This window comes from Amphiura filiformis, chromosome 7, assembly GCF_039555335.1.
Source record: "Amphiura filiformis chromosome 7, Afil_fr2py, whole genome shotgun sequence".
Taxonomy (NCBI): domain Eukaryota; kingdom Metazoa; phylum Echinodermata; class Ophiuroidea; order Amphilepidida; family Amphiuridae; genus Amphiura; species Amphiura filiformis.
In genome coordinates this window covers 54,128,263-54,155,660 of record NC_092634.1, presented here as the reverse complement: position 1 = coordinate 54,155,660, position 27,398 = coordinate 54,128,263, and the positions used below count along the sequence as shown (strand labels likewise).

General features: G+C 36.1%; 1 protein-coding gene across 4 annotated transcripts in view; it reads right to left on the bottom strand.

Moving 5' to 3' along the window:
* Positions 1–27,398, bottom strand: part of LOC140157345 (uncharacterized) — a 100,430-nt gene that overhangs the window by 71,405 nt on the left and 1,627 nt on the right. For 2 of the 4 annotated variants that reach the window (XM_072180506.1, XM_072180508.1), the window contains exons 2-4: positions 24,183–24,252; positions 19,324–19,371; positions 15,829–15,933 (exon numbers count right to left, since the gene is read on the bottom strand). In XM_072180506.1, the coding sequence (XP_072036607.1) occupies positions 15,829–15,933; positions 19,324–19,371; positions 24,183–24,237 (208 nt within the window). In that variant the 5' untranslated portion in view covers positions 24,238–24,252. Of the gene's footprint in view, positions 1–2,942; positions 3,425–15,828; positions 15,934–19,323; positions 19,372–24,182; positions 24,253–27,398 lie in introns of those variants that run through there. The other 2 variants (XM_072180507.1, XM_072180509.1) reach the window with 1 other exon arrangement.

Below are 27,398 nucleotides of genomic sequence, written 5' to 3'. Positions count from 1 at the left end.
AAAAGTTGCAATGTGGTATGTCATGTTGATGTCTTGGGGATGTTTGTACTTTAAAGTGGGGGAAATAGAAACTTCCCATTACATTGACAAAGCACACCACATCCCAACTTTACAAACAAAACTTTTCCAATATGCTCAAGGTGACAAATTGCCACTTTGGAACTCTCCAAATGACGACTCACCATAGTTAAACTCTGCAATTGACAACTCGCCATATCGGAACTCTCCAAATGATAACTCACCATATTTGAACTCTCCAAATAACCCTTCCCCACTTCATAACACCCCAAGAACATCAGTAACACTTTTCACCTGGGTTAAAGACTAAAAACAAAACTGACAAGGTTGTGACCAACATTTGAGAAAGGAGAGCATTAATTTATAAAGAGGGTCAAGTGCACATAGGCCTATCAAACTTCTTTCAGGTTTGGAGTTCATAAACTGATGTTATCCAGCAAGTTCTGATAACACAATCCTATAAAAGGTGTGTTCCAGTGGCGAAGCATGGGTCATCCGATGGGGGGGGGGGGGCACCAACCATGATTGGGGGCACGGGTCTGATGGGGGGGGCACAAGCTGTTTTTGGCAATTTTCCTATGGGATTTTGTAAATTTTGCAATCGATTGGGGGCACATGACATGCCCCCATGCCCCTATGACGCTATGCCACTGGTGCATTCCGATCATGGCAATTGGGGAATTTCAATCTACACATGTATGAGGCTAAAGTTGAGAAGAGTGCACCAGTTAATATTTCTGGCTAATATTCTGTTTAATAATTCTAGCTAAAATTCTGGTTATTTTGTTCTGGATAAAATTTCTGGCCTTATAAAATTTCTGGCTAATCTCATTTAAATATTTCGGCCCTTTTTCAGGTTAGAATCAGGCCTGATTTCATTTCTGGTTAATATTTCTGGCTAATAATTCTGTTTAATAATTCTAGCTAAAATTCTGGCTAATTTTTTCTGTATAAATATTTCTGGCTAAAATTTCAGCCCTAACATTTCTGGCTAATCTCATTTAAATATTTCGGCCCTTTTTCAGGTTAGAATCAGGCCTGATTTCATTTCTGGTTAATATTTCTGGCTAATAATTCTGTTTAATAATTCTAGCTAAAATTCTGGCTTATTATTCTGGTTAAATTTTTCTGGCTAAAATTTCAGGCCTGACATTAAATTTCTGGCTTAAGGGGGTGCTACACCCCTGGCGAATTTTGTGCCTATTTTTGCATTTTTCTCAAAAATTATAGCGCATTGATGAGAAGTAAGATATGTATATTATAGGGGCAAGGACTACAACCACTGCACTGAAAATTCAGCAACTCAAAGCAAGTAGTTATTGATAAAAAAAAAAAAAACTGGTTTTCCCTCATTTTTGACTGTAACTCCACAACTGTTGTCTGTGCTGAAATAAAATTTCCATTGCAGTAGTTGTCCTTGCCCCTATAATATACATCTTACTTGTCACCAATACGCTATGATTTTTGAGAAAAATGCAAAAATAGGCACAAAATTGGACAGGGGTGTAGTACCCCCTTAACTCATTTAAATATTTCGGCCCTTTTTCAGGTTAGAATCAGGCCTGAATTCAGTCATTATTTCAGGCCTGATTTCTAGCTGAATTCAGGTTTAATTCAGGCCTGACACTTTGGTAAGGGTGATTCCTCTTAATGTTCTTTTATTTCATGCATAATTTTAACTATATCTTGAAAAGTGGTCTGCTGCAAAGTCCAGCCTTTTCATGTCATTGGTCACAAATTCATTGAGCAAATATATAACATTATCATAAAGTCCAAGAGAAATAGTTGGTGTCAAACCACATAATATTAATTTATTTGCATAGCAAATATAAAGCACAAATTTTTGGTCATAGACCGAAAATTATTAACATTATTTTATTAACATTATTTTATGTTATCATCATGCTCAACTGATCTCCCATGTTCTCACAATTACAATTTTACATTTTCAAGGAATGCACCATTTTGGGATTTTTTAGTCACTTCCACTTTTGATTTGACTCTGCTTCTTCTTTTTTTATTTCGTTTTGTTATACTTCCTTTCTTTCAATTTTTCTGTTTCTATTTTGCTCTACTTTTTGATGGTTCTTTATCACGAAAGGGACATTAAGAGATTTTGAGTTGAACACTTTTCAGACAAATTTTATTTTATGAAAATCTAATCATACCATATGCAACCTAATTAGCCCTTCCCCTAAAGCTAAAAAGAAATAAGAAAATTTGTTATTTTCAAACAAAACATTAAAGACAAAAATGTTCAAAAGTGTTGTTTTTTTCTTGTACTTATTGTTTTACAAGCAATATGAAATCAATAAATCCTATGAAAATAAAGTTTAACGATGTGCAGCAAGTTAAACTCAATAAATTTGCCCTGGCTGAGAATTGGCCGATCCCATGTTTTGTTCTCTTGGTCAGAGGTCAATTGTTATGGCAGCGTGTTTGTTTACTTGACCCGGACCAATGGGTATCGTCGCCTTTTGCGAGCTGTGTACATTTTTTTAAGTTGCTGATTCGATTGGAAGCAAATTTGAAACTGAACATTAACATTACAGCAGATTTTCAGCAATATTTTTTTTTAATGAAATATAAAACAAAAAATAAGAAATAAATTCAACTTTTGTAATTTTTCATGAACAAACAAACGCACAGAATAAATCGGATGCACGCGGGCGCGGGGGACATGAAGCAAATTTTAATTTTTAAGCAAGTGTAGACATGAAATACAAGATGCAGACATTATGTCATGCAAAGTTTATGTTGGAAAGTGTCCAAATGTCATCTCACATTCCGAACTGACACATGCTTTGAACATTCTACATTAAAAGATAGGAAAATAATCCCAGCTTTAATAAACATATGATTGTATCTTTGTCTTTTCTTTGGAAATGTGCCAATAATTTACGCTATAATAAAATAAAACTTACTAGAGCCTCTTCCAGAACCTGCAGGCCTGGTAGAATTTTCAGCACCTGAACCTGAACCAGGACTTTTAGTAACTCCTGAATCTCGTCCAGGTCCTCCACCTCCACCTCCAGGACGTTGTCCAAAACATTGTATACATAATACAAGTAATACACCAAAACAGAGTACAAATTTATATGCCATATTTAGTTGTTACCAGCTGTTTAATTCCACAGAATCACAAATTGTATGGAATGATGGCTGCAAATGTGTTAAAACTGGAACCACTAGCAGCTGCTTCAATATCTCGCTCACTAATATCTGTCTAACATGTACTTGTAAAACGATGAAACAGAAAAAATATATTCCATCCAAATCAAACTTTGATAATCACAAACTATTCCAGGTGAAGTCTCATCTAGCGGTATCCTGATGTTCTTTCCATTATTAAATCACTATTGTCAAAAGAAACATTGAAGTATACACTATGCTAATCGCTAATCTTGGATCCAGCCAGGGTGTGTGCGTCTATATATATGTATATATGTGACCAGGTAGACCAACCAAACATGCTCATACACTTCACACTTCCTATGAAACAGGAAATCTATAAACAGGAATTATACCAATATCAAAACCACTATGATGACAATATAGTCAGACTTGTTTTGGTAAATTCACATTGACTCACTAAATCGGGCTATAACTTCACTGCCTTAGTGTATAAGTAATAATGTGAAATGGCTGCTTCAGGTGTTTTGGTTTGTAATGTTAATTTTGAAATTGCAAATGCATGCCCTTAACCCAGTGGTGCACTCTCAGAAAAAAAGGTGCTACTTAGAACCTTTTTTGTCCTGTATGTAGAACCCTAAGCAGTAATAAGGTTCTAAAAAGAACCTTAAAAAGTTCTATAAAGAACCTTAAAGATTTAGGCCTGGGGACATTCTAATTCATTCATTCAGGGACTCATCACAAAGTTAAGACTTGTAGTAAAACGCAGTATTAACTCTTTTTGGTACTAAAAATCACTTTCTTGGATAAAAAAAACCCTTTTTTTCTGTTCTACTAAGAACATTTTGAGGGTTCTTTCTTTAAGATTCCTTAAAGGTTCTTCAAGCTTAAGGTTCTACAAAGAACCTGTTTCTTGGCTACAGAACCTTTTTTTGGTTAGAAAGAACCCAATTGAAACCCAATGAAGTAGCACCTTTTTTTCTGAGAGTGTGTAGCCAACACTTTTTCGTAGAGTGGGCAAAAGGGGGTGGGGGAAGCCAACTTTTAAGGGGGGAAACTTTTACAAAAATGGTAAAAAAATTGGCAAAAAGTACAAAAAATGCCTAAAATCTTAAATATCAGGAGGCCGGGGAGGCAAGACTTCTTGCAGGGGGCAGCTGCCCCCTTTGCCCCTGGCTTTGCCACTGCCTTAGCCAGGATTAAGGTGTGAAGCATATGAAAAAGGTGCATCATTCAGTGAGACTTTTTATGGTCATGAACAAAAGTACTAAAATGTTATTTGACTCATATTGTGCACAAAAGTATCAAAAATTAGTCTAAATTGCTGAAAATTGAAAACGTTTTGGTGAAAAATCTAAGATAAAACGATAAACAGGGTCATTCAATGATAGATTTATCTCAAGTCTTTTGATCAGAATAATTAAAGGAAGGGGGACAGCAAAACAAATAACAAGGTCATAAAGTTTGAGGAAATTGAACAGAGAGGTCATTGTGGTGGCACATCCCTGTCACCCCTTCTCACGGATCTCACCCGGGGATCTCGTCCACGTAAAACAAGTAAAATAACAAGGCAGCTATCTGGAATAACACTTCTTGCATAAATGTATACTATTAAAATGAAAAAATAATAGATAAATATTAAACTATTCAAAGCTATTCATGCATGGCTCATTTGCGTGGCTCAGTGGTCAATTGTATTTGCGTAGTACAAGCTTTCTAGATGACGCACTAGTATGAATGATCAAGGCCTGGATCAAGGTCAAGGTTGCTGCGCTGTCTTTTGTTTAAATAAGGTGGAGGAAGTTCCAACTAAAATAGCAAAAATGGGATATTCCAGTTAAAATCCATACACCCCCCATGGAAGACATGACCTTGATCTGAATTTCAAATGGGGTTAACTGATTGGGTGACTCACATTTGAAATTGACACCTCCTTATAGTGCATTCGATAGTCAGGTGATGTTGTTCCATGGGGTGTATGGATTTCAACAGAAATGGCCCAATGAATTTGTGGTCAGTGTAAACATACCACACCTAGATACCGCATAATAGGCATAACTTCCATAAGTGCCAATGTCAAGTGCAAATAATACTAAAAGAGGGATATTTGAATAAATGTTCAAACACACAAAATTAATTAATAACATCAATCCCAGACAAATTAGAAAAAAAAAAAAAATCAAACCAAAGACCAAGTTTGTCCCTATGCACAACACATGATATGTAGGTTCAAATTATTTTGAAGTCATAACCTCATGAATAAACATGCGACCCCATCATTTTTATTTATTTGCCAAAACGCAAGTTTACACAGAACATGGTTACTAACATTCAAAAGTGGACCTTCGCGCCATCAACATAAATATTAGTAACCTCCACGCACGCAGTGTTGTGCGTCGAACAAACTGCACGCTACTGTATTTGCACATATTGTGATGTCGTCCTCTTTTAGCCTTTTCGATTTTTGAGAAAGGCAAAATGTAAAAAACAAATATTTTTACTAACTTTTGAGAAAAATTTGTCTTGTTTTGTAAAGTGAAGAGATGAAAGTGACAGTTATGAATGAGGTTAATAACTTTGCATCGGTAATATGTCAGGCATTGTGAAAAATCTGTAAATTTTGCTTTGAACCACGGAATATCCCTTGGGGTTACACCCCTCGGGATATTCCTCGGTTGAAAAGGCAAAATATTTAGATTTTTTACAATGTCCTCCAAATAACCAATGCGCAGTTAGAACTTCTAATTGAACATGGATGTACACACATGTATAAAGCCCGATCCTGACTCCACATCGCAGCGCGATGCGATGTTGCGATGCTTTTCAAACATCGCAGCAAAATTGATGAAATTAAAATGTACATTTTAATTTCATCAATTTTGTTGCGATGTTTTAAAAGCATGTGCAGTCTGCATCTCCTTTTAAGCAGCCAATCAGAAGCGTGCATGGCTGCGGTATCGCAGCGCGATGCGAAAAAGTTGTTCAACTCCATCGCGGACCGAAATTTCCACCGCGCGATGAGAATTTTCACCGCTTAGCTCGTAAAAATCTGGCTCAGATTACAGTTTTTATAGCATCGCATCTCGCTGCGATGTGGAGTCAGGACCGGGCTTAAAACTTTCAGAGTGGTGCAACATTGCAATGCAACTACAATATGCACTCAACTTTAGCGCACATGCGTAGCACCCAAATTCAAAGGTATGGTGCGGTTTGCAAAGGAAAATCATTTCCTGTCTGTGTACTATAAGGGCAAGGTTGGAACAAGAGGAAGTTCCTGCAAGGAAATCATTGCACTGAACAACAACAACAAAAGCTTCTTTGTGACACATTCACAGTGTGTGTGTGATACTGTGCTAAGTCACCAACTGCAAAGCACACTGTCAAATCATTAGTAATTACTTTATTTTGTAAGGAATTTAACTTCGCAGAAAGCAACCAGGAAATGAAGAAGTTTAGGCCTACGTCATTAAACAGTATCATGATCAAGCAAATATGAATGAATAAAATAGCATATATATTTTTAATGAAGGACATTTTGAATAAAACCTTATTGACACACATATTCAAGTTCAAAACTTTGGATCATATCAAATAATCCTATAACCTATTAAAGGGGCATAGTCAGATTTTCTCATATATTGTGTTTTGTACCTCAAATTGAGGCCTGCACCATGATAATATGATTCCAAAGTTTTGAGTTAAAAAAATTACAGTCCTCAGTTCTAATATCAAAAGCAAGAAAACAGTACAGTGGTATCATCTTTCATGTATAACATCTAAAACGAAGATATTTCAGGCCTAAAATTTTCATAGATTTATGAGAAAATATGAGCTTTCTTCTAGTACCATCCTCATTTTTATACAATAAAGTAGGAATTATAAACAGTGGTGGGGGCATGGGGTCAAATGCCCCAGTCAGAACTCTCCCCCTGTAAAAACCCAAAACCCCTGTTGCCCCCAGTAAAAATGCAAAATTATGAACATTTCCACTTTTTGCGGCAATTTTAACCCCCCTTGAAATTCACTTTTCCCCCAATGCCCCCCCACAAATAAAATTCCTGGCGCCTCCACGGATATAAAGGTTACAATCACTGTTTGGTTGCCTTTACAATGACTACATGTATGTGTTTATAATTATGCTATTGGTACAAAGTTTGTCATCACATTATTGTTTTGCTAATCAGTTTTGTTTCATTTTCCATGAAAAAAAATGTTTTCTTTATAATTTGTTGTTCCTCATATTAGGTGTTTTGATCAAATAGTAAAATGTGCATTTATCATCAGCAGAATTTCAAGGTACCAAAGTAAATTTAATTCCAACGGGGCCCTTAAGTGCAGTGACAGAGATGACCCACAACCCACATTATCATGGGGATGTCCCATAAACATGATAAAGGGGTGTACCGTTGTTTTATAGGCCTGCATCTTAGGTGGCAGGAGTAGTTGGAGAGGGTGTCACATGAAGATGTGCACATACCCTTATTTTACAAGCCTACAACTAGGAGAAGGGGACAGGGATAGATGGAAGAAGCCGGGGAGGAAGAAGGTATATCCCATGTGACAGATCTGGTCCAATATACCCGTCCATGCTTCGCATGCAGGTATAAATATCAAAGGATTTTAAAGGAAAACAATCCTTTCCTGAAAATTTGGGTCAGTATTGAAAAACAAAATTGGGTCAGTATTGAAAAAAACCCAAAACAAAACAAAACAAAAACCAGCCCCTCCTTTTTTCCAATTGTTTAAAATTGAATTGGGTCACTAAAGGCAACATCTATTTTGAGGACTAATTAAAAATGAATTGAGAAGCATTGTTGGCAAGTATCCAACTATTCATTGTCACCATCCATGGTCGCCGAAATCATGAAATAGGCAAACTTCCTTGTTGTATGATTACATTGAAGGTGAAGGTAACTGGTGGTTGGTGCATTTAGGTCATAGACCATGTGACCCATTCTGATTCACTCAAAGTTGGAAATTTTGAAAAATAATTTGTTGTTCCTCATATTAGGTGACAGTAAAATGTGCATTATCATCAGCTGGATTTTAAGGTACCAAAGTAAATACAATTCCAACGGGGCAGTGCAGTGTCAGAGATGACCCACAACCCACATTATCATGGGGATGTCCCATAAACATGATAAAGGTGTGTACCGTTGTTTTATAGGCCTGCATCTTAGGTGGCAGGAGTAGTTGGCGAGGGTGTCACATGAAGATGTGCACATACCCTTATTTTACAAGGCTACAATAGGGGAAGGGGACAGGGATAGATGGAAGAAGCTGGGGAGGAAGAAGGTATCCCATATATGTGATGAGATCAAGCAAAATCAGTCGGAACTCGGCAATTATAAATTTTCACTTTCTTACAGGATAGTAAAAATCATTTACAAAGCTGGATTTTGCAGAAAACCCCATTGAAATTGAACAACCAGTTCCAAAGATATGAGCAATTAGAGAGTTTCCAAAACAAAAAGAAACAAAGGGAAATATTTCCTTTATTTGGCTATATCTCAAAATCAATATTTCTGAGTTCCGACTGATTTTGCTTGATCGCATTACATATATGTAACCTGATCTGGTCCAATCAGGCTAAAGTCTGCAATAATGAAACTGAGATATAGGCACAAAGTGAAGAGAAAAAAACAATAAAAAACATAAGAAAATGGACATATAAAAGGCTTGTAACTTTGCCACCAAGGATTCAAGAGACCTGTGGATTCTACATTAGTAATTGTATGTATTGAGCAAGTTAGCAATGGTAGTAACTCAATTTTCAAAATGTCCAACTTTGGCCTGAGTGAATCAGAATGGGTCACATGGTCTATGACCTAAATGCACCAATCAACAGTTACCTTCACCTTCAATGTAATCATACAACAAGGAAGTTCACCTATTTCATGATTTCGGCAACCATGGATGGTGACAATGAATAGTTGGATACTTGCCAACAATGCTTCTCAATTCATTTTTAATTAGTCCTCAAAATAGATGTTGCCTTCAGTGACCCAATTAAATTTTAAACAATTGGAAAAAAAGGAGGGGCTGTTTTTTTTTCAATACTGACCCAATTTTGTTTTTCAATACTGACCCAAATTTTCAGGAAAGGATTGTTTTCCTGTATCCTTTGATATTTGAACTACTTAGGGAGCAATCATTATTTACACCATGGGGGAATGGAGGATTTTAGGGGGAATGCGAAATGTTTATGAGCAAGAGGGGGAGGGAATGCACAATTTGTTGACAGGAAAGAGGGGGGAATGTTAAATTTTAAATGGAGAAATTTCATAAAATATGGGGGGAATGCGGAATTTTTGAACAGAAGCGAAGGGGGAACACAAAGTTTTTCGCCAAAAAAATTGAAATCCTCCATTCCCCCCTGGCGTAAATAGTGACCCTTAGGCCTACTGTATAAGTAGAAATTTTTGTTGAACCTTCATTTTCGTGATCACCACAGCTACCACAAAAATAACTAGAATTTTGCTTTTCTCAGCTTGTGGGTTCTTGGATGTTGTTTGTGATCATTATATTCACAGAATACTATGGGATATTTTCGCTGGGTTAATTTTCATAATTTTATCAATTCTAGTTAGATATTAAAGTGGGTGTTTATATAAGAACTATGAGTAATAAATATCTTTGCTGGATTATCTTTTTTTGTTTCTTTTTTTACTCCCGATTGAAAAAAAAAACATGGGCAGCATTATATGAATATAAGGTTAATATAAAATGATGCGAGTACAACTATTTTCAATTCTTCAAAGCAGAGGAAAAGAAATACTGGTAATTCCAATGATTTTTTTTCATGAAGCAAAAATTAAAAGGAAATAAAAACACAAAACACTACAAACGTCAGCAACCTGCTGCACCACAAATTTACAACAATGAAAACATATGACTCATACACCCACTTCTCGCCTCATAACAGAAACATATAAGGTTAATTTTTTGGGGTTATAGTATAGAGCTCAAACCGAGCCCATTTATGGAGACAAACGTCAAACACAGAGGCAGTCTATATCTATGCTGTAAAAAATGCATGACTGAACAAACTCAATTGTCAAAATTAGCTGCAAAAATTTGTTTGGGGATTAACAAACGCTATGCAAAGTCATCAGGAGTTCATCAGGAGTTAAATTTAGAAGTTTAATATCACTCTTTTTGGTTTAGTTTTAAGAAAATCCCCTACCCATAGATTATAATGATAAGCTGTGCACACAGGCCAAAGAACTAGAGACCCTCAAATCACATTATACACAGTGCAAAAGTAAAAATCAAATATATATCCAGTTAAAAATATCAATAGTTTGTAAATTGATTTAAAATTCCCACAGGTTTTTACAGATTTTGCTGATTTAAAAGGTTTTTTTAGCAGTACTCCGGTCCAGGAAACACTTCCTGACCAGGCAGCATTTTGCCTGCACAGGCAACATGGTATCCCACAATGCAATGCTCTATTTCAAATAACACATCCGAACAAAAAGCAAATAACTTTGCCAATCAATACATGCATTTGTAAGTACTCTTAAAATTTGGAAATGAACTGAACTGAACTGAAACTGCACATCAATATAGTCCCACTTACATTGATGTGCGGAACAAAAATCAAATAATTATAAGTCCTCTTAGAATTTGTAATTTGGATGGAAATGAACTGAACTGAACCAAGTATGCAGGCCCGTACACAGGATTTCATTTGGCGGGGGTGCTGATTTTGACGAAGTGGATTTTTTCCAAGGGGAGAAGGGCGATTTTGTGAAAAGTGGACTTTCTTTCCAAGATTTGGATCTTTTTTGTTGAAAAAAGCGTAAAAACCCTGATTTTTTTTATCGCTACGCTCGCAAATTCTGAAATTTTGGAACTTTTTATATACTTTTCCAAAAAAAAAAAAAAAAAGATTTCGACCGCACCCTGCCCCCCCTGCATACAGGCCTGCAAGTATGGGATGCAATTAACCTTGTTCCAAAAACTTCCTCTTTGCATTGCTATAACAACACTATTGTTATTCTTCAAAAAACCTTGACTATAAAAGAACAATGGCACAGAGGGAACAAAATATGCAATTCCACAATAACACAATCATTTGATCAGGAAATATGTAAAAAACAGTTCCTCTTTGTAGCCATGTCATTAGTATATAAATTTATAATGCCTTCTGACTTTTAAAACCCTTATCGTTGGCAGTAGAAAAATTATGCATTTATTTGTAGTTTGAAAAGAAGTGATAGTCATGCCAGTGACGTTCTGTGGCCGCTCATTGGAGATAAAGTGCACTTTTGCCGTCCCCCTTTAACATCCTAAAAAGGTTCGCTCAAATTTTTTTTTCGATGGTTTAAAAAGTGAAGAGCAAAAAAAAAAAGAAAGAAAATAAGCACTAGCAACCTAAAAACAAAACTTTTTAAACATTTTTTACAATTTCTCACCCTTTAAGGGGGTACTACACCCATTGATTTTTTTTTGCATTTTTTTGCATTTTGTGAAGAAATTACACAAAAAATTGGACAAAGTGGTATGCAAAATGAAGGGCAAATCTTCTCGTTTTATTGGTGGTATCGGTATCAATGTAGCTTACATGCTTTTACAGATAGAAGCCAAAAGGAGGTACATCACTGATGATTTAAATTCACTTCATTTTGGAAAGCTTACTATCAACGGATTTCGTTAAAATTTTGGATATGTGTTGCTAACACATTAGGAAAATAAAGTTGATATGTAAAATGGGAATAAGTGGTTCCTGATTTCTTTTATGACTTCATGAACTTGGTGCTCCACAACTATCAAAAAGGAACTGGTTAAAATGCTTCTATTTTCAATGTTGAGCTATATTTTGTATTTTTAACTTGCGACATTATTGCACTGAAACTTAATTAAGCCATAGGTAACAGGTTACAACAACCATACTACAGCAATGATGAAAAAATTGTATTTCTTGTCACCTATACAACCATATTGGGTAGTTTTCCGTAAGCTTAACGTTTGTGATTTTGGTAACTATTTTATATTTATTTGTGAAATCCGTCTCAACTAGGCATTCTAAATTGTACTCACCATTTACATCCCAAGGTATATTAGTATATCCACCATGCACTTCTCGATATATATCCAGTTAAAGACAGAATATCAAAATTATGCCTCATATGATATCACAGACTCTCACATGTGTATTCAAAATTGATGCTTAAATTTGACCTGAACCAATTGACCTATAACCTGACATACTGTGACCTAATAGCCTTTTCTTCTCCTAACAACTAATTACTATGCATCCATTGTATAAGTGTTTATTTAATTTATTCAGTGTTATATCATGGTAGGTATTTTGCATGCACCACTATAGATTTTCTATAGAGAGTATAACAAAGGATTTAATGTATTCTATTCATGTACCCTACTTGAACATTTTGAAAAGAATAAATTATGGTTTGTTATGAAACACAGATCTGAGTTACTAGGTTACAGTAAACAAAAAATATATAGGTCTAAAATGACTTACTAAAATGGTTGAAAGTCACTTTATATGTAAATATATTTTATAAGTTCAGGACATGAGGTGATAAACATATATATGTACTTAATAAATTTGCAAGAAAAAAAAGAAGAGGGGTACTGATGAAAATCGGGGTATTATATCGCCTTAATAACTCTGTTTTGCTGCCCCTTCTTCTGCTGCTGCCCTTCTTTTTCACAGACCCTGCTTTTACCCCGGGCCCTGGGGGCTTCCCCGCAATATGTGCATGAATGTTGCATAATAATGGTCTCATATCTAAGCCATTTACTACACATCCAACTTCTCATTGGTGTACCTTTGCAACGGTGTAGCCATTGTGGTGGTACACCTGGTGTACATGTACAACCATGGTACTCGGCAATGGTGGTACACCATAATTGAGAATCTGGATGTGTATTGGAACCCAGTAGTGCATGACATGTATAATTAGGGTAAGGCAATGGGGGGGGGAACACCTGACAGACCTGTCAGGAAGTACCTGTCAGTCGGTCATTATTTGTTTGTTTTCAAATGTCTGAATTGACCCCAAATGCCAAAAAAAAATTTTTTAATCAGTCAAAATTAATTCACTTTTGCTCCCAAACTGTTGATTTTAAATAGGCCTATAGGAGGGTCATCGCTGAAGGGAAAGAAACTTATTCCCCATGTTATTGTCCCACCTCCATTGATTGAATTGTGGGTAGAACTGACCCAATGCCGTCTAATCGTAATGTCCATATTGTGCAGCGCGCAGCACAAGCACTAAGCACATCAGCGTAAAACCTATGCATCAGCGTCATATTGCGTAGGCAAAGGTAAGTATAGGTTTGCTATCTACTGATGAAGATAGTACAAAGGCTAATCCCTAACAATTCATCCAATCTCAACTTTTCATGATGAACTTCCATGTAGTTCAGGCTGGCTGCTACTGGCTATTAATGCTTGACTGAGTGGGATTTTGTGATGGCTCTAAACTCAAGCTACATTTTGGCATGATTGTCAAAATATATTCCCTTCTTTTGTTCTCTTCTTATAATATTATTCACACAAACTCTTGCCCACCTTTCCCAGCGCCACTACATTTTTTTTTAAGTTCCTTTATCTCACAATACATTTTCATGAAAAGTGCAACTTCATAACCATGGTTGAGTTGCGTTGCACAATAAAACAATGTATATGGCTTGGGGCAAGGAATGTGAGATACTGTAACAGTTATTTATTTTCACATGACAGTTTTTCAGGTTTTTATGTGATAATTACACAATTTTGGTTTAATCCATCATTATGCTGGAGCTGAAGTCACTTTAACTCCTGATTAATAACTTTCCTCCTTACATGTACATTTACATCTGATGATCTTGGACATCATTTGAATTTAACTTAATTAATGCATAAGCTGTAAATAAATCAAAATTAAAAGCCACACAAAAATAATACATACAAGTAAAGAAAAGAAAAAAACATTATTTCTTTCCATACACTAACTTGGATCGAAGTCAAAAAGATGGTGCCATCTCATACAGCCATTATTATCTACATGAAGTGATAATTTTGAACATAAATTTCAAAACAACCTTGTATTGACTTTTATTATTCTTTTAACAACCTTGACTATCATTATTCTTTATAATTTACCATTGTCATTGGCCTCACCTTTAATATTTGCAACTCCTGAGCTTGATAATCATACATCATGGCAGGGTTGCCAAACCCGCGATTTGGTAGCCCAATTGGGCGACTTTTGAAGATTTTTCCCGCGACTTCCGACAGGTTCCAGCCCCAAAGTAAAGAGAAAAATTGGGCAACTTTTCGGGCTGAAATCTTTTGGCAACCCTGCATCATGGGCCTTTTTTTTTATTCATTCCATTAGATTTATCTAGAAACCAACGTTTTGTGTTTTACTGGTAAAGAAAACAGAATTCAGTGTTTTTGTGAAAAAACAGTTTTATGTCATAACTTCTTGGAGAAGACTTCAGTCAGACTAATTAATGTCATTTTAAGCTTTGCTTTGAAACACTCCAAATTCACGCTAACAATAATGGTCTGTCTATGATGAGGGTGCAATTTTGCAATAATTTTTACAATTTGAGAACTGTTGGAAACTTATATTGCAATTCACATAACAAAATTTACTTTTTAGAAAATGGAAAACTTTGGTCTCTAGTTTAATCAAAGATACTAAAAATCAGGAAAACTAAAAACCCAGTGACAATACCCATGGAGCGACTCAGGCCAGAGGTCCAGAGGGATCACCTGAAAACAATTTGTTGCTCTTTTTATGCTGTAATACATTGTTTTTAAAAATAATTTCCATCCCCTCCTCCTCCCAAAAAAAAATGAAAAAAATGGGTTTTTTGGGGGGTTTTCACAGTCTCTAAAAGCTCTAAATGTCCACTTTAGAAACGTATGTAAAACTCATTTTAGACCAGGGTCGACATGTCATGATGTCACATATGTCCATAATAATATGTGACACGATCTGCTCCATGGGGGCCAAAGGAGGCATTTTTGAAAATTGACTTACAATAATTATTACCTAATACAAACAATAGGCTATCATACCGTAAAACCCTGTCTACAAACATATAGAGTGCTTCTGATGAAAGCTACGTTAATCCAGGCGCCATTATGGAGTTTGAGCAAATAAATTACGGATCCAAGCATATACAAACAAGTATTATTTTAAGACCAATCTATTGTATTGGTATATTTACGCTGACTTCAAATTAATTTAGCTTTAATAAAAAACACTATGTATGCTTGTAGACGGGGTTTTACGGTATACTGAAAACACCAAATTTCTAGCATACTTGGTTTTAAAGTTTTGTGATGTATATTTTCTTTATTGTTTTTTTACTCCATATTTTTGCCTTTATCTCTATTTCAAATTTGCAGCCTTTGGCCCATATGGACCAGATCGTGTCACATATGTGATGCGATCAAGCAAAATGAGTCGGATGTCAGGAATATTGATTTTGAGATATAATCAATAATAGTATTCAACTTTCTTTGTATTTTATTGTTCTGAGCAACACTAAAACACCCTTATCTCTGGAACCATAAGTCTTATTTTGATTGGGTTTTCAGCATAATAAAGCTCTGACAATGGCTCATATAATGAGATTGAAAACTGAATTTTGATTTTGATTGACATCAGACTCATTTTTCTTGATCATGTCAAATTATGTACTTACCAGTGTCATTACTGGAATCACCAGAGGTCATGTCTTGGTCACTAGCTGTCTCATTGCTACTCATACCCATGCTGCCACTCCCGCCTGTTGCACTGCTATTGCCGCCTGCACAGAAAGTCAATAGTTTGTTTACAAAAAGAAAAACAAGTTTTTTTTAGAAATATCTTTTTTAATAGTTTTGAGTGTTTTTTTTCTGTTGCATCATTTAAAGCAAGCATATTAGAATGATGAATGATAAATCGATGCCAAAGTAACACTATCAGTGGTCCCTGCAAAAGTGTAAAAAATATTTGAAATTAAAGGACAAGTCTAGAGAATTTTCATCATCTATGTTTTGTTTTGTTTTTCAAATGAAAACAAAAGAAAACATAAGTGCTAAGAAATAACTCTATGTATGTATGTTGCTGCAATTTTCCAAATATTATTTTTAGGTCCCTTTTTGTCTCATCACTGACATATTTAAGCATATCATGTCACCACAAATACTACATGTACTTAAAAACTTAATGCATAAATCTGATTTGTAATAATATTTCTGAATTAGCACATCCCTTAAAACTAATCACATGTTTGTAAACTTATATGAGGTCACCATTAGATTTCCAGGAGGTACGAAGTATGTAAGACCATAAAAAAATGTCTGTCTCAGACACCCCGGCACATTCCTTTGTGAAATCTAATTAACGCTTAGCGTTATGTGTTGACCGTAAAATTCAGTGGTGTTTTTTTTTCACCACTGCGGCTCACTGACTCGCCCTACACATGCCCTTTGAAGGGAATTTTTGTTTCATCAAATACATCCCCCAGCTCGTCGCTGCACTTGTAGTCTTTCGCACTGTTCGTAAAATTGCTATGCACCATGTGATAGTTGCGACTAGAGACTGTCGCAACAGAGTGACAAGTTTTTTTGACAGCGAAGGCATGTTTTGATATTTTTGAGCATCGCATCACGATCCAAAAGGTTTTGTCTTCAAGTCTTTTTGCAGTTTGGTGCAGACAAACAAAACTGTACGTGTACTTTCTTCTTTTTTTGGTGTAAATGCCTCAATTCTGAATATTCTTTATAAAAAACAACACAAAAAGATTTACATTTCATAGAAATTTCCTCAAACATTCATTCCACAAGGTATGTTAGAGGTAGTCCTTATAATTTTCAACCAGTTGTTCAACTTGTGCATGCTACCATAGTTACCATACCATACAAGGTAAGGTAAGTTCGTTTTTTCATATCAACAAACAATAACAATGTGTACTTCTTTATACCATGCATGATAGGCATCAACTACTCCAACTGTTGAGTTGGGTTTTTTTTTTTCTATTTTTTCAAAAACCCAACCATGCAGGAGACAGAAAGATCTATTATACTGCCAATACTGTGTAACAGTACATTCCATTTTATATTCTGGTATGACTTCCTTATATAGGCTGGCAAAGCATTACACCCAAACAATTATGCACAAACTCAGTGTGGTGTAAGGCTTCAGTAGGTCCTTTCGTCTCTTTTAAAGGATAACATTCTTTACTTTGCACATCTTTCTATAAAGTTTTTGGTGGTATTATATTCCAGCTCAAACAGAGATTAAGATTCCTTTCAATATCTAAAAGTTATTTCATTTTAGCATACCAGTATTTTATAAATTTACTATATTATTATTATTATTGAAAATTGATATAATGTACAAAATCTTTATGGAAGAGCAAATGCATTGCATATCTTAATACTAATTATAGAGAGTTTGTCCGTCTGTCAGGCTGGCTATTATTGCGTGCTGCAGCATGAGCTATCGCGTGCTTGCTGGAGCGCTGCAGACGCATGATTATCAACGGGCGTGTAGCGCGGAGTACCGACAGGCGCAGTGCTTGAGGGTATCGCAAAGCTTGACTAATTTACAGGTGCATCTCATCGGACCAGAACCAGGTAAGGCCTATAGCCCATTATATTGATCACTAAGAGACGCAGGCCTATATCATAGTAGTTTAAAAGGTCAGGGCGGGTATATGGGTAACGGGTGTTTGGTAAGTAGAGATAGACCTATAATGAGAACCACCCAACCCGAGAACCGCGAAATCTAGTATATTATATTTCACCCATTCACAGGCTACATGTATTAAATTAAAATGTTTCTTCCTTCATTTATTGTATGCAAAAGAAATGCAAGCATAAATGAGCCAAAAAACAAATCAGTTTTTTTATGGTTTGTTGGTCAAAAGAGGTCCAAATTTGGATGGTGGTCCACTTTTCACAAAATTGCACCCTTCCCCACCTTGAAAAAAAGGTCAAATTTTTCAAAATTTGCACCCCCTTAAAAAAAATCCTGTGTACGGGCATGTGAAGGAGTATTAAAAAAGATCAAATATCACATTTGTGTACATCCGTATCAAAACGATGCACTGCTACATGTGTCTCTTTTCACCTAAAAGCTAGGAATAAATACCAAGCTCATCTGAAGTAGAGGACTGGAGGTCACTTCAAATCATCCCCAAGTTACATGGTTTATGAATAGTGCATTGTTTTGATATGACATTTTTGTACAACTGTTAAATGCAACATACACTTTTTGTGAACCCTGGAATTATGGAAACTTTCGGGCCTCATAACTTCTAAATTGTTGGTCTAAAGTATACATGTAGTATAAAAGTATCCATATTTAGAATGGCAAAGACTTGATGTTCATCTGTGAGGTCAAATGTGGTGGCCCAAAATCCCCAACAGTTTTTGGGATAACCCGTTTTTTCATTTTGTTAATTTCGACCAACTTTGAGAAATTTGCACCAAAAATGGTCAAAAAATACTGATTTTTCAAAAAAATCATAAAAAAGCCCAATTTTGGCCCAAATTTCAAATATTTTTGGTGAAATTGGTCAAAATTCAAAAAATGAAAAAACGTATCCTAGATATTTTGATCTAGTTTTTAGAAATTAATTTTTAAAAAAAACGTTATTTTTGGAATTTTGTGCCAAAAATAACATTTTATATACATTATAAATACACAGTTGGCTGCACCATGATTTTTTTGGTGGGGGCATTGGGGGAAAAGTGAATTTCAGGGGAGGTCACCAAATTTTGCACCAAATTGCCACAAAAAGTGGAAATTTTCATAATTTTGGTTTATACTGGGAAGAAACAAAATAAATGCCCTTTGCTCCCTCCCCCCCAAATCGACCACTGCTTTTTTGTTGTTAAATATATATAAAAAGAGATCCCTCTAACTATAGAGTCTAATCAATATTCAGCTTGACCCAGTTTCATGGTTTTGGAAAATCTTTTGATGCCCCAGAACCAAGGGGATGGGCGGCAATATTTTCCCGTCTTGACATCATTAAGACTTGTGACGTCATCAGAGGTATCACAAAAACATCACTAGCAACAACTTATCTTCATATCAATAATTACCACTGAAGATGCTGGTTGAGCCGCTCAAGTGAGTGCTACCAATTTCGTGCTAGTGTAGAAGTTTAAAAATAGATTATTTTTTAAAACCAAAAAGAATTTACCTTGGTTTCCTGGTGTATCAACCGGAAGATCTTGTCCAATGGTATAACCTGTAAAGAAAAAGACTAATTAGAAATTTTGTATGGATAAACTTAAAAAGAGGCATGGTCTGATTTTTCATGTTCTGTTTTCTTAGATTGTATGTGATCATGTTATCAAGCAAAATCAGTCGGCAGTCGGAAATATTTCCTTTTGTTTCCTATTGTTCCGGAAAGTCTTTAACTGCTCACTTGGACGCATTGAGTTTCCTTGTGGTATTATATGCGCTCTAAAAACGTGTTTATTATTATTATTATTATTGGACTGCATTGTCTAAATTCAGAGGAGTTTTCTGCAATATGTAACTTTGCAATTATGTTGTTTACAATCTATATAAGAAATTGAAAATTGAATATGTCAGCAGGGTTGCCAAACCCATGATTTGGTAGCCCAATTGGGCGACTTTTGAAGATTTTCCCAGCGTCTTTTGACAATTTCCGGTCCCATAGAAACCAATGGGTAAGAACAAAATTGGGCGACTTTTCAACATTGGCTCCCGCGACTTCCGCTAGTTTCCTGCCCCATAGAAACCAATGGTAAAGTGAAAAATTGGGTGACTTTTTTGGCAACCCTGTATGTCAGACTTCAGACTGACTTTGCTGCACACCACACACATCAAATTTATCCTCCTAGTTTATTCATCTGCATTTTTTTAAAACTAATTTATAGGTGCCTATTTAAATGTCCCCCAGTTTTTTAAAATATGACATCTAGTCATAATAGTATAGACTGACCTTTCTCCACCAACATGAAAAAGAAGAAAAGACTTCCTTTTTTTAAATTGTAACTATGTAACTTATAAATAGTTATTTAATAATATTATGACAAACATGCAACTATATTACTAGCTTCAATAGTGCTAACTCTAATTGAAATTGCTTTGCACCCACTCTGTGTATAAGAAAGGCGTTTATACCGTCGGTGACAGCTATAGTCAGATTTAAAACCATGCCTTGGAAAGTGGGCATGTTGCCTGTGGGGGTCCATGGACTCCACCACGCTAAATCAGGTTTGCGTGAGCAAACTCGAAAATATTGCAAATAGCACAAGCGTACAAATGTACACAAAACTTGGCATATGATATAATGATGAGGCTGAGTGTGAGCGATGTCGCCAGGTTTTAACGCTGTACTGGATGGAGTCAGCTGAATTCAAGTGTCGGGCACAGGCATGGAACATTCCAATCTGTCGTATGTGTTTATTAATCAATGTTTAAAACAAGGAACGGTATTAGATTCCCAGTACTCCCCAGTATACTGGGGACGGGAAGTACTGGGAATCTCTACATTTTAATTCTGCATGAAAACACACATGAAAATGGCATGAATGGGCTGAAATCATCATCCCCGAAATGACTAAATTCAAATTAATTCAACCTCTTGTCTTGTCTTGTCTTGTCTGCTACTGCACAAAACGCCTGGTGTGGCTATCAGCGTACAGATCATGCATCGATTCGCTGATAACTTATTAAATTTCTTCTTCTCAATTTCAATTACCCGATCAAGTTCTTGAAAGAGGCCACATCAGGAGCTATTTTGGTGGTAGGTGGCAGTGAGTTCCATTTTGGTATTGTCCGTGGATAAAGTGAGAATTTATCTCAGTCTTTGTTGGGGCGAATGATGTTATAGTTAAGTTCATGAGTTTGACGAGTAGTGCGTCTGGCTGTAGTGTTCTTGGTCAGGTGATGACTGATGTTAGATGGTGTGAACTTGTGAGTTTCTTTGTATATAGTTATGAGGCGAGCCTTTTCCCTTCTGTCTTGGAGAGTGTCCCATTTCAGATCATGAAGCATGTCCGTGACACTGCTACAACTTTCACCTTATTCCCTTTAGTCACTACTAAATCCATCTTCCTCGCCATCTTCTTTTCTTTAAAAAGTCTACAAGAAGTACTATTATCAGCATGATCAGTAATTTTGGAGGAAGAATTCCGGGAAGAAAACCTTCAAAACATCAGACAAATTAAATTTCGCTTCCGAAGACTGATTACCAACGGGTTTGCGCACGCGTATTCACAGCTCGTCCTTTTCAATTTAAGGGCGCACACCACTATAAAAAAATCATTGTTTGAGTTATAAATGACAAGTTGTGCGCGTTTGTCCCAGTAAAGTCATTCGGTAACTCACGGTAACTCAAAAAAAAAAAAAAGAAGTTTAAATATGGGAAGCAAACTAAGCTAAACTTTGACGAAAATGAGCAAATATAGGCAAGAAAGTGTAAAAAAAGTCTAAATTTTAAATATCTCTCAGAATGAATGATGAACGAACGAATGAATAAATGACCATATTAACAAATGAATACATATTCAATCAATCAACCAATCAATCAATCAATCAACCAACCAACCCACCAACCAAGAAATAAAGAAATAAAGAAAGAAAGAAAGAAAGAAAGAAAAAATAAAAAAAAAAACAAAAAGAGAAAGAAAGAAAAAAGAAAAGAAAAAAAGAAAGAAAGAAAAAAAAGAAAGAAAGAAAGAAAGAAAGAAAGAAAGAAAGAAAGAAAGAAAGAAAGAAAGAAAGAAAGAAAGAAAGAAAGAAAGAAAGAAAGAAAGAAAAAGAAAGAAAGAAAGAAAGAAAGAAAGAAAGAAAGAAAGAAAAAAAAAAGTTCAAGATCAATCGACCTTGGCCTAGCCTTTACTTCCTTATCCAAATATTATTGGTCTTTGACAACTCATCGCTCCAATGATTCTATTTGATTGCAGATTAGTGTGACCATTGTAACTGGACAATTTTACAGTTCATGATGTCAATAATAATAATGACTATTAAAAGAGGGGAAATCCCACTAAAAACCCAAGTTTATATAATACAACGAGAATAATATAAAATATTACCTTAGTTTAGAAATGAACTCTTTTATGAAATCAAGCGCGAGATTCAATTTTAGAACGATGGGATATTTGTTGTTAACATGTTTTTTGGCGTTTGTGTTTGTTTGTTTGTTTGTTTGTTTGGAACAATTTCAGGGGTTTCAGGTTTCTGAATGGGTCATGATGTCAATGATAATAACAATGACTATTAAAATGGGGGAAATCCTACTAAACTGCACAACTTTATTTTGGACAATGCCATTATCAATTGCTTTAGCTTATACATTTTACAGTGTGGCAATGAAAAGCCCCGGGTGAAAAGCTGGCCTTTAAAGAAAGTCATCGAGAAAGGACATTCCAAAATTATTGTGAGTTTGAAGCATGCTTTACTTTACAAAAGTATATACAGGGTGCAACCGTAATATATTTTGTTTTAATCACGGATTCAAGTGAAAATATTATATTGCAAGCTTGATCATTCTTCCTTACGGTGAAGTTTAAAAATACACGATAGATTTCTCAGTTTTTTCTAAAATTATTTGTTATTCGAATGTTTCAAATTTTTCTCCGCAGCCTTTTTACCACTAGGCCTACTCCTCATTCCAGAAAAATACAGCACTAATATTTGTTGGGATAAAAAATATCATGTTTTGCCAAATAAAACATAGCTAAATCCTATCTTTTAGTTAGTTCTAATGGAATTAATGGCCCAAAACACGCGTTTTGGTGTTTTCGTATGATGTAACATCAAGACCAAATAATTGTATACTTTTTCGAAAACACATTTTCCTTTATAACCAATTATCAAAATTAAAATATTAAATTAAATTTATGAGGAAACTCATAGCCTGTACTACAATCTAAGAATTGTGCGAAGTATTCGAATTTAGTGACTGAAATGGTCAGAAATGATGCCAAATTGCATTTTTTAGCCCGCTTCCCCTGATAGTGCAAAACAATTCAAATTTGTATTGCCAGTTAGAGCTAACCAAAGGCTCAATATTTAGCACATACTGCAGTTACTGTCCGTTTTCCTATACACAATACACAGTGCTGTCACCATTGACGCGTGACCTCTACAAATGATGTATGTTGGAAGAATGGACACTTGCCTAGTTAACATCACTGTGTGAAAAATAACCAGCCAATATTTTATTTATTCTCCAAAACTTCTAGCAAATATATTTCTCTAACATGACCTAAAATTACAGCTAGGTTAGATGTTCAGAAATGGTCGCACTTTTGTAAAATATGAGTGAGGGCAAGGCATAGCTAGCCAACTCCTCGTGTTAATTGAATGGAGATTTGACCGAAAATATTGGTATCGGACCGCTCACTTCTGAAAGATGCCAAAAAAAAACGGTAAAAGCTACATTTAAACTATTCTAAATAGGTTCTAGAAAATATAGTTTTGTAACAGGTCCTAAATTTTTAGCTAATTTAGATGTTTGGAGAGGGTCGCACTTTTGTGTTTTAGGAAGGATATGTATAAACGACAGATAACACCAAAAATATGAAGAAATTATTTCCCAACCGTGTTAAGTCAACAATCATTATATGTTGCTCATTTTGAAGAATGCTGGTTAACAAAAAGCAGGTCTTTGTCTCATTTCGTGAAGAAAGGTACACTACCATTGTTTCCTTTCGTTTCCTTTATAATCGGTTACCCAACTGAAGCTATAATACCAGCTTTATTGCGATGTCGCACATTGAAAACAGACACTTGTGCACAACCAGAGAAGATCTGATTTAATCAGTTGAGCTGCTTCAATGAGTGTTATCTTGGTTTAATAGCTTTTAATGGGGTTTAAGTCCTGCAAAGGTCGAGATGAATTCTACTGTAGACATGCCTGCATCATGAATGTTTTATTTGGCAAAACAGGATAACATTTTTTAAAGAACCGCTTTTTGTTTGTTTCTTTGTATCTTTGTTTGTTCAAAGAACATCCCAACAACAAAAAAACTCGTTAAAATTTCTCTTTCTCAATACTTTTTCAAGTGTATTGCTTACCTGTATAAATGATTAAAAGAAGGAACCCGACCAGCCAGCTGGTTCCACGTGCCATGTTGTCCGATTTTATCTGCAAGCAATAATAATAGAGTCATAATCATTGTTGGCACACATGGGGCACCTTTTAAATAAAACGCTCTAAAATGGCTTAGGAAAACAGTACAGAAACATATACGGTAAATATGCAAATTTTCCTGTGCTCGCAATATAGGCCACTTAAGGTTTGCAAATTAGGGTTCCTAAAATGTTGGCATGTGTAAAGATATTTGGCAGGCCGAGGCGAGGGGGTAAGCGATTAATGGCAGGCCGAGGCGAGGGGGTAAGCGATTAATGGCAGACCGAGGCGAGGGGTAAGCGATTAATGGCAGGCCGAGGCGAGGGGTAAGCGATTAATGGCAGACCGAGAGGAAGAAATAATTTCTTCTATGCGTATCTTTGCTTCTCACTTTGTTGATCTTCAGATTGTGTCCCATCAATCCTACCGTCCCCCTGTCCATGATCATATAGGTTATGGGGTTGGACTCATGATATAGCTCATGATATGGAGTACTTGGATGAGGGTTTCTTTAAGTCTTCTGTATAGTGAAGGGGGTTTTAGCCTTTCTAGACGGTGTTACATATGGCTGGTCTCTGAGCTTTGGGATCAATTTGGTTGCTCTGCCCGACTTCCTCCACCTTATCAATGTCTTCTTTGAGAAAGGGGCTCCCCACGCGATTTGCTTATTCTAAGTGTGGTCTAATCATGGTCTTATACAAAGTTTTGAACATTGGAATATCCATATATAATCAAATCAAATCATCACCTACAATACGGTTTGCTTTATTTGTGACTGCTCCTGCTTTCTAAAGGTAAGAGATCTGTCAAACAAGACTCCCAGATCCTTTTTTTCCTCTAGCTTTCCCAGTGCTCTTCTACCATCCCCTTCCTTCATGGAATAGCTGTGGTCATCTCTGTCCTTGCCATAGTACATCACGCCGCACTTTCCTGCGATGAAGTATATTTGCCATTTATTCGATCAGTCCCCCAGCTTATCCAAATGCTCGTGTAACTTGGCACAATCATCATCATCACTGTGTACATGGCTAAAGACTTTAGTATCATCACTCAGCAAACATTCTCACTAAGCTTAAGATTTCATTTGGGAGGTCGTTGATGAAAATGATGAATAAAATCGGTCCCAGTACACTGCATTGGGGGATACCGCTTTTCACCTCATCCCAGGGAGATTTGGCTCAATTTGCCGACACGCGTTGCTTTCTTCCAAGCAGGAAGCATACTGACAATTTTAGTTAGGAGTTCGTCATCTATGCCATGGCCCTCAACTTTCCTCACCAAGCGATGATCTGGGACTGAAATCTAGGTAGACCTCATCGATATCATCACCCTCTTCTAGCATTCTGGTCCAGATGTCCATCATTTCTAGCAACTGTGTAACGCAGGACAAAAGGACCGTCCTTACCTAAAACCATGTTGTTCATTGCAATTATTATTTCATTTTCCTTCATGAACTCCATCAGTTGATATCTGACATTTGATTCAAACATCTTGCATTATATACCACTGATATTAAACTAACAGGCCGGTACTTTCCTGCACCTGCTGGGTTTCCTTTTTTTATATAGGGCTAATTCCAGACTTTACTTTGGTTTAAGATCTTACATAATTCCAGAACGCCTTAGGATTAACCTTGTCGTCCGCCAGTTTTGTTTGTTTGCTTTTGTTTATTTATGTTTGTTTGTTTCGTTGTTTTTTTTGTTTTTGTTTTAACTTTTCTTTGCTTTCCCCACCTCTTTTGCTATCTCCATTTATGCTGATGCCTTTACTCTTCCAGTCCAGGTATATATTTTCCTGAAAGTGCCGCGTTAAACAGTATATAGAAATGGTATCTCCTTGCTGCACCCCTCTATGGATAAATCTTATCACTATCCTCGTGGAAGCGGGAGAGTATTTATTATCTGGATGTATCCACTGGGATTTTAAACGCCTTGCTGTTTGGGGGTTGCACTGCCTGGATCTCAATGCCATCGAAAGCTTTTTCGGAGTCGATGAATCCAAGGCACAGTGGCTGTCTATATTCACCCATCTTTTCAACAATTTGGTTGATATGACCATGATGACATAAACATGATAAAGGTGATCTAAAATAGCCGCTCTGCAATTAACCCTGCCTGTGTCCTGGGTTAGTTGAAGTCAAGGATTGGTGATCCGATTTATGAGAACTTTGGTGAAAAGTGCATGTTTGATATAGTAAGCTGGCCCGTAAGCTGGTCTGCAATTGATGTCGCTTTCATGTGGATCAGTTGATGAGTATTGTAAGAGCATTATAACTGTCTGGTGTCTGGACAGTTGGCCTGGATACATCGTGTGAATTGTTTTTCCAGTGCCTCCTAGCACTCGGCTAGCACTCCATCTTCTCCCGGTGCTTTACTTCTATTTCATGTCATTGAGAGATTCAACTTCATCCTCTCCAATTGGTGGTATACAGGGTGTCCCTGAAAGAACTGTATTGTCGGAAACTTTGGGAATTTAAAGCCACAACTAAACATGACTAAATACTTTGTTTTGAATCCGTGGAAAGGCTTGAAAATGAGGGAGTTTCGTAAAATTCTTTTATTTCAAAAACGGAGCGGTCAATTAAAAATTCAAAAAGTACGTGATAGCTGATATGTTCCTTAACGCGGCTGTGTACTCAAGACGTTGTTTCTTTCGCAAAATTGAGCTTTTTTGATATTTGTTACTTTGTTATGTTTTTTATAAATACAAGGAAAGAAAATCCAGATTTATAAACTCCAACTGCGCTATTTTATGGATTTTATTTCACTATTTCATTCGTGTTTGCAATTTTAAAAGAGAGAAAATCTTTGTTGTATCAGCGGGGTGACACGCGCGCAACAACGCATCGCGCTGCGTATCTCGCAATTTGTTAACGCACAGATACGCTACGCATACGCGACGCTTATCTGCATGCGTGGCGCATCCTTTGGAAACACTATTTCAAGTGGTCAAATGGCTCCGTTTTAGCTGATAAAATGTGGGTTTTTTCAAGTTCTTTTCCTAGATTTGAATATCAAGTTATTAATGGATTTCGCTCAAACTTCTCAACGGGCTGTGGATTTACCCGATGTTCACATAATATAAGGTAGAAAAACGAAAACTGCCGCATTCTCCTGTGAGATTCGATGAAAGGGCAAAATGTGACCACTTTAAACTTTAAC